The 9,008-nt window shown below is 31.8% G+C and overlaps 1 protein-coding gene across 1 annotated transcript; it reads left to right on the top strand.

Annotated features, from left to right (window-relative positions):
- The first annotated feature begins 602 nt into the window (after nt 1–602).
- On the top strand, nt 603–4,767 carry LOC139839395 (agamous-like MADS-box protein MADS2). Its single transcript, XM_071829458.1, has 8 exons — nt 603–831; nt 2,333–2,411; nt 3,194–3,255; nt 3,362–3,461; nt 3,562–3,603; nt 3,679–3,720; nt 4,376–4,509; nt 4,602–4,767. The coding sequence occupies exons 1-8, from the start codon at nt 647–649 to the stop codon at nt 4,705–4,707; spliced, it is 750 nt and encodes a 249-aa protein (XP_071685559.1). The 5' UTR covers nt 603–646; the 3' UTR covers nt 4,708–4,767.
- The last annotated feature ends 4,241 nt before the right edge of the window (nt 4,768–9,008 follow it).

Raw genomic sequence — 9,008 nt, 5'->3', positions numbered from 1 at the left:
TCACATCTCCACTTGCCCACGTCTTGCAATCTTGAAGTCATTGTACTCCCATGCTCCTTTTTACTCGGTCAACAAATGACTTGGTCCATAAATTGATCCAACAAAACCATTAACTAACACTGCAACTTTTGGTAAGTTATTGATTGCTTGACGATTCATTCTTTTTAGAGTATACTTATAATTTATCTTTATTTCATACATGACTTGTTCTTGTTGATGTTTATTAGCTGGCTACTAAACGAAGCTCTAGATCCATGATTAATAAGGTGCCAAAACAAACTGCGTTGGCTTTTAGAAAACGAACACTTGCGTGATGTTGCAAATTCGAAACTTATAATATACAGTATTTTAATATATAAGGAGCATTTTTTCTTCGACTCGCACAGGGCATCCAAAATCACAGGACCGGCCCTGACCCCAGGGTTTCCATTTTCTTCACACTCTTTCTCATTTTAATCACTCACATTTCTCTCTCTGCACTCCTCTTTTATCCACCAAGTTTCATGAATTTAAACCACTTCTATAAATAGGTCATCTCTTAACCAAGACTAGAATTGTTGCAGAAAGGATATATAATTAAAAAAAACACACACACACACACACTCGCAAATATAAATATATTTTTTTATAAGTAATAATAATTATCATGGGAAGAGGCAGAGTTGAACTAAAGAGAATAGAAAACAAAATAAACAGGCAAGTGACTTTTGCTAAGAGAAGAAATGGTCTTCTTAAAAAAGCTTATGAACTCTCAGTTCTTTGTGATGCTGAAGTTGCTCTTATCATCTTCTCAAACCGTGGCAAACTTTATGAATTCTGTAGCAGCTCTAGGTACTTTTTTATATCTTTTTTATCACTTCTTGTTGTACACAATTAACCTATGTAACAACTTTTGATTTGTTGTAAAGTTTTATGTTTGTATGTTTTTCACATATATATAATTTTTAAAAATTTAGTCATACTTTTTTCGATTTGTTAAGTTATATATACTTTGTGTGGTTATTTTTTGAATGTTTTCTATGAATTTACACAAATTTTTATAAGATCTATTGATTTGATGTAGATTTACTTGGGATCTATCACTATCTACCTCTAGAATGTTTGAATAACAATTATAGGTCATTTCGGGATTATCTTTAACAAACTGTAAAATGTATATAAGTTAAAAGATTTATCATGGTTAACTGAAATATCAAGTGTTTTGCAAGCATACTTTGATTTGCATTTTTTAGTTTTTGTAAAGTTTAATATGTATATGTATTTTTAGTTTCTTGAGGTCGATCTTGATAAATATATCCAGAAATAAATCCAAATTATTTTATCTAAAATTGAGAAAGAACATTATTTAGCTTAGAATCACTGTTAAGATTCAGTTTTATATCCAGATGGATTTGATGTTTTTATCTGTGATGAGATCAGGAAAAGCTGCAAAAGTCTAAATCATTTGAAACCTACTAGCAATTTATTGACCCTATTTGCCATACAACAACAAATTTTAATAACTTTTATTTGGTTTATGGTTTATATTTGCTATAAGAATTACGGGGTACAAAGCTATAATTATGTTTATCACATATTTTTCAGAAATTGATAATGGTTTGAACATAACATTTAAGCTCTAGATAGAAAAGTTCAGAACTTTCTCCTTCATTTCTCACTTTTCTTATAATTAAGTGATTGAGCTTTCAATCTAAACATATAGCTAACCTTAATTTATACACTAACTATCGAAAGAAAAATACAATCAGAACACGGTTAATGTTCTAAAATCATACATAATCAACTTCAAGTCTAGAATCATACATAATCAACTTCAAGAATTTTAAAATGACAAATTTGCTTAGCCTAATAGCCTCCCATTAACCACAAATATAAAGCATATCGATCTGTATTTATTAGAACACGGTTAATGTTCTAGCTAGATTTTGAAAAGATCAAGATCGAACAAGGGCTGTCTTTTGGTCTTAAAAGTATATCATAAGTTAGCAAGAAGAATCAGGAATTATAATTTATAATTAAGATATATATATATATATATATATATATATATATATATATACACCCTTATTATTTCCTTCATTTTATATTTTTGTCATCTAGCTTGTTTCACCCTTTTGGCATTTAATAATTTGTGTATATGTATTGTTTTTTATAAAAACATTTTGGTGATATAGGATCCTGTTTGTGGCTTACTACTTTGGGCATTTGCAAAATTTAGTAATTGGGTCAACATAAAATATAAACGGCATGTGTTTGTTTTCATGGTAATTCAAATTTGGAGTATTCATTTATAGAAAACTAATTTCTTTGTTCATGGATCTTCAATTTTTAGCATGATGAAAACACTTGAGAAGTACCACAGCTGTAGTTATGGATCATTGAAACCCAACCAACCAGAAAATGAGAACCAGGTTTGCTACTAATTTATCAAACAATATGTTTATACTTTTTTCATAATGAACAAAAGATTTAAATATAATTGTATGAAAAAATCACTTTAAAGGATTAGGGTAACATGAAGAAACCTTTGGACTTAAATCCTCTCATAACCATTTGACAATTAGGAGAGCTATAAAAATTCACAACTGACATATGACAGAAGAAGATTTAATTTGGACTGGTGTTGGAATTTTTTATTTTTATTATTTATATTCTAAAAGTCTAAGACCCCAAAATGTAAAAAGCGATGATTGAACCTGAATCTCCTTTTAACCATGTTTACATCGATTGATGTATCATTAGTAATCTAAAGTTTTGATGCATGTGAGCAATTCTAACGGGGCTTCACTTTTTGGGCATCACTTACGTGGCATCCCATGTGGCACTAACTGACGTCTTCTGACGCCATTAACGGGGCGTCAGTTTTAACGGAAAAAGGGCATTAGTCATGGGACTGAAGAAAAAGAAAAAAGGGTCAGTTTTTTTTTTTTTTTTTTTACCAATCAGATTTCACTAAATGGTTTTATATAGTATTAATTAATTTATTTTATCCTCAACTTTCAATCACATTTTACCACATCACTCACCACAAATTTAACACTCAAAAAAGTGACGTCACATTTTTTACCTTAACTCAATGACATTGTCACATCACTCAAAAAGTGCACCTGCTGCATGTAATATCACATGCACGGTTAGAAGTGGTCTTAATGAAAACATAACTAAATCATTGAGTGCGCGCACGCGCATGCAGTACAACTACCACGAATATCTGAGACTAAAGGCAAGGGTGGAGGTTCTACAACGATCACAAAGGTATAACACTGATATAAACTTTTTAAATCTATTGATCCTACAGAAATAAATTTTATTTATTTTGTTAGATGGTCATTAAGCTAACATGAAATAATGATAAACATAGAAACCTACTAGGAGAAGATTTGGCCCCATTAAACACCAAGGAGCTGGAGCAACTGGAGCATCAGTTGGAAATGTCTTTAAGGAAAATTAGATCAACAAAGGTACAAACTTGACAACAATTGAATTCAAAAACCTTTATTGTAATATTGTAAAGTTTATTTTTTGTTTTTACATTTTGTTAATTTGCTCTTGGAATTTCAGACTGGGTGCATGTTGGATCAGCTTTCTGAACTCCGAAGAAAGGTATGTTTATGTCTTCATGAAATTAAATTTAATTAAGCTTGTGAATTTACTAATTACTGATTAATGTATATGTAGGAGCAAGTTCTTGCTGAAACAAACAAAGCCTTAAAGAAAATGGTAGTACCCTATACTTTACTTTCAAACACATCATCCCAATATTAAAGTCTATATTTAATACTGTATTTAATTTTGAAACTTCAAGCCTTGTACTGATCTTAATTCGACGTTAATCTTTATTATAAACATGGACCATTGATCATCAATGTTTCTTAAACTTGAGCATCACCATTTCTTAAGTTTTAGGTGGGGGTCAGATCAGGATGACAATAACCAAAGTATATATATCAAGTTACTATATTTATCTTCCAAATCTCAAACTAATTCTACCATTTTTTTGATTTAAAATTTGAACTTTATACAACAAACATAGGTTGCACTATGTTTTAACGCTAATTGTACTTATTTAGTATCGCTTGTAATTAAAATGATTAGGCTGACTAGTCTACGACAATTGCGCGGTTTATCCGGTCAAAGTTGTCAAACATTTTAAATTTAGTCGGTTAGGGTCTGACCAGTCAAAGTCAAATACATTCAAAGTAGGTCAACGTCTAACTACTCCTCTACTAGTCTGCCCACTTGACCGATAATTAGTCCTACAACGTCCCGGCTGATTTGTTCCTGACTAATTACTTTTACTACTTTGGGATCATATGTGTGTTCGTCACATGAAAAAATGAAGATATATATTTAACTAGATAGCTCGTGCTCGCAGTTGGAAGAAAGTGCACATGAATTTCCGAAACAAATGTGGGAGAGCGGTGCACAAACTATCCCCTATAATCCTCTTCCTACACATTCCGATGAGTTCTTCCAGCCTCTAAGTTTGAACACCACCATGCACAACAGGTTTTTTGAGTTAAAGTTTTTCATCATTTCATGTTAATTACACTTTGACATAAATTGATCTAATTAACTTGTTTCCTATATCGACTTTTCAGCTTCGGTGGATTGAGATACAATCCTATCGGTTCCGATCATGAGATGACAGATGGCGGTGTTAATGAGAACAATTCTAATGGAATGTTTCCGGGCTGGATGCTCTAATTAATAAGACGAAATGTGCTCATAATTGACCTAAAGTTTATTAAGGGTAATTAAAAATAAGCCATCTTCTTGTATTAAAATGAAACTTGTAACAATTTACCTTTTTGGGTGTTTTGTATGTGTGTTTAGTTCATCTAACTTGTAATTATTTTTCGAAGAGACTTAATTATAAGTAGTTAATATGACGACGATTATACTTTGATTTAAAGGCGATCGATCTAGCCCATGGATTCTTGGCATGCCTGTACTTCAATTTGTATAAGATATTAAGCAACTTAATTTGGTTAAGTTTTTTCATGACATTTTATGAGATGCATTTGTACTTCTGTATTTGTTGGTTAAGCTTTTTCAGGTCATGTGTTGTTTTGTGTTAAGTTGTTGTCTCTTGTCTTGAATATATATACGGATGCTTAAATGATATGATTTCATCTAGAGAATACAAAAAAGTAAATCACTTTTAAACATTCAATAAACCGCTGTACAAAGAATGGTTCTGAATATAAGCATGCAACTGCAACATAGTTTTGTTTTTTTTTTTTTTTTAATCAATTTGCTTTTGCATTTTCATTATATTTATATTTCATTTAAAATAGTCAGATTAGCAAACAAAAATGGTTATTTAATTTTTTTTATTACTAATTACTGTTAGGATCGCATAGCGTGTGGCAGGGGAAGATTTCGATACAAGGCTCCAGGATCAACTCATTGTGCCAGGGGTGCGCCACATCGCTGCGTGAGCTCAGGGGGTGCGCCCATTTCGCCGTCCACCATATAGGGGCTATATCCTAGATACCACTTGTTAATATCGCATAGCCCAAACAACATGTCATGTAATATAAGTCCGAAAGTTCATCCTTTTTTTTAAAACAAATTGGTGATAGAGGGACTTTCCCTTAGCCTTATATACATACATTTGTTTTGTCCTGTGACCGATGTGGGACTTTGATTTCAACCCTCACAATTGCTACGGAGTAATACTAATCTATCTATAGTTTCTATTATATTGCTAAAACGATGATGTCATTATTAAGCTAATTCCTTTATTAAGAAAAAATTAAAAAGAAAAAGAAAAAAATCTAAGCATGGTGGATGATATCATTAATCTAAATAATTTTGGATTAAAATTAAATCTTATTAATTAATTATTATTATTAAATCTTATTAATAATTATTTTAATTAATAACATTAAATAATTTTAAATTGTTTTAATTAATTATTTTGAATTGAGTATGAGAAGGTATAAAAGTTAGGCAGAATGAAACCAATTCTACATTTATATTTTAATTTACACTTTTAAAAAATAACAACCAATATTATCTCTTATGATTGAATGTGGATTGTTAAATATGCATTTTAGGTGTTTGATGAAATGTTCAGCTGACGAGTTTCTTAGTCGGACTATGTGGTTCCACGGGTCATTAAACTAAATAACTTTAACATTTACGTTCACTTAATACCTATCATTAAACTGTTTCGTTTAAACAAACCCGTGATTCCACGGGTCATTTCACTAGTTACTATTAATATTACCATTACGGTATTATCATTGCACATATCTAGGTTGGTTTATCTAATTACATATTAACGAGTACGGAGTATTTTGTCGATTTGAAGGGACGATTTTTTCAATAACTTAATTGGATTCCTATGTTTTGTTGCAAGTCTCGATTATTAAATTTCTTCTTGACAAAGAAAACTTTCTAAAATATGCGTATCACACTTGTTCTAGATTATACCCACTTGTCATTAGATGGGTTCGATATTTTCATCAATAGTTCTTTTTTTTTAAGTAAGCGAGGAAACCCTCCTATGAACGAGCACATTGGCTCTCCCATAGAAGGTAAAACCTCGGGTAATCAAGCCCCCCGAGCGCGAGACCTGGTACCGGGTGAATTGCGCATTATGCGCACCCTCTAGTCACACTCCCTTTTTGAACAATTTGTCATAGCCAGGAATTGAACCTTGGTGGTGTGCTTCATTTGGCAACTCGGTGGCCACTCAAGAAAGCCTGAATGGTTATCAATAGTTCTTGTATATTAGATAAACCTAACTCGCTATCATATGATTAAATTTCTTTAGCAAACCTTGTCAATCTTGACCATATCTTAAGGTCAATGAATTATACAAGTTAAATAGAAAAGAATAGTTACCATCTAAGCTTGGCTAGAGTGGTATGAGGTGAGATCCAACTTGGGGCACTGTTAACTCAAGTTTGACTCTCACTTCAAATATGGAGTTTCCAACCTTTGATGATACTGCCAACATCAATGCGATTTGGGAAGGTCTCCGTGGGGGTTTTCTCAACCTTCGATGATACTGCCAACATCGTTGCGAATTGAGTTTCCAACGCGTGTGCGTAACAAATGAAGCATTCGATTTTGATATCGCCGTTTAAAAACAATAGAAAAGAATAGTTGAAGTGTTGAAAGTGTGCTAAAGCGTATTTACATATTATAAACCTTATAACTTTAACAATCTTCTCTAAAGGTGTTAATGCTTATTGGTCAAGAAACTAAATATTAAGGACTGTTAGAGTGTTACTAAAAGTGCTAAAGGAGTCAAGTTGGATGCTAGGAGGGCCAGAATGTTGTTTAAGGATTAAGATTAGATTATTAACTTTTATGCACGGAGTATTAAATATTAAATTATCACTTTTAATTAGATGAAAGTATTATACGCGGTTCATCTCTCTAATTTATCCTAAATTACTTTGGTGGTTTCTGTAACTTTTTGACTTAATTGATCACCGTGGTTTACACAAGTTACTTCAATAGTCTTTGTCACTAACAGTCGTTAACTTTCACCGAAAATCTTGTCATATGCTAGGACATTAGGGTATGATCGTCAATATACCTATTTTCTTCTCCAAATTTCAATCCAAGCTCTTAAAATTGGATCTTCTTCTATAACTTAACAATTTCATTCATAAATCAATCTCAAAACCTCCAAACAGTTAAACCCAATTAAATTTCTTTATCAAACACTAATAAACCCAATTGCAAAATATTGAAAGAAAATCATGAAAGACTAGGAAGATGGTTGACAAAATACACTATTCGCTCGAATAGGTTCCTGACCATATACTCCTTGTTCGTTGCTATGAAAATCTCATTACGTACTCGTACACTTCGCTCAAACACGAGTTTCTTCAAATGACTCCTGATCGTATTTCCACGTTCGTGCACTTCGTTCGGACATGATCGCACACAAGTTCTTTCGATTGAACTTTAGCTGCGTTTTTCTTGTCCATGACTGTGAAAATCTCATTACGTACCCGTGCATTTTGTCTGAATAGGTTTGGACACGAGTTTGTTTGAACAAAGGGTTAATTTTTCAAAAAAAAAAAAAAGTTTGTTTTTTAAAATACTTTTTCAATAGAGTGTATTTTGTATAAACTTTTTAAAGATTATTTTGTTTTAGGGTATGTTTGATACGTAACTTATGAGAGCTTATAAGAGTTTGAACTTATGATTTTTATAAGCTTCAAATCGTAAGCTTTGTTTGGTAGTAATTGAAAGGAGAACTTATTAGATTCATAAGCTCTTAAAAAAGAAACTCTTTCATACTATCTTATGAATAGCGAAAGTATAAAAACCCTCAATTATATTGTTTTACATTATTATTGTTGTACTATATAGTCAATATACACCAATAAGCTCCAGCTCTAGTTATTTTATCAAATACTTATAAAAAAAAAAATTAATAAGCTTCAGCTTCCAGCTTTAAAAATAAGTTTCAGCTCCAAGCTCCAGCTTCAGCTATAAGTTTCAGCTCAAACTAGTTTCATCCAAACACACGCTTAAAGTATGAATAAACAAGTACTCCATATTATATAAACACAAACTTGATGAATCACCTCGATTATAATTATGTAAAAGGATAAAAGTTAGAAAATTTTTTTGTTCGGACTACTCGAGAGAATGAATAATTCGATCTCAGACGCTGATATACGCAGTTCAATATAATTACTCACTTTGTGTTTCCAACTCGTATCTAATCACTACAATAATTCATCGTAGACAGAATTCGAACCTGAAACCTGATTTGAGCCGCAACCTGATCTATTTTATAATGATTTAACCCAAATATAATTAAAACGCATAAAATCACATGCTACATTGTTGCTTGATGCTCTCATTTCCTCTTGTCTATTTGCCGTCAATTTCATAAAGTCTTAAAACTAACAAAACACACACTCTGTCACCTGCACTCACATCCCTCTTCATTAACCCCACACACAAACCGACAATTTTAGATTGACTTGAAAATACTGATTTCATCGAGTTTGTGTGACTCGTAT

Source organism: Rutidosis leptorrhynchoides, chromosome 4 (assembly GCF_046630445.1).
Source record: "Rutidosis leptorrhynchoides isolate AG116_Rl617_1_P2 chromosome 4, CSIRO_AGI_Rlap_v1, whole genome shotgun sequence".
Lineage (NCBI taxonomy): Eukaryota > Viridiplantae > Streptophyta > Magnoliopsida > Asterales > Asteraceae > Rutidosis > Rutidosis leptorrhynchoides.
This window is presented reverse-complemented; position numbering and strand designations above follow the sequence as displayed.

What these genes read in the sequence shown, in the direction of transcription:
- LOC139839395 (XM_071829458.1), top strand. Translation starts at nt 647, where the DNA reads ATGGGAAGAGGCAGAGTTGAACTAAAGAGAATAGAAAACAAAATAAAC. An exon ending in GAATTCTGTAGCAGCTCTAG is followed by an intron (nt 832 to 2,332) that starts GTACTTTTTTAT and finishes TTCAATTTTTAG; the next exon opens with CATGATGAAAACACTTGAGA. An exon ending in GGAAAATTAGATCAACAAAG is followed by an intron (nt 3,462 to 3,561) that starts GTACAAACTTGA and finishes TTGGAATTTCAG; the next exon opens with ACTGGGTGCATGTTGGATCA.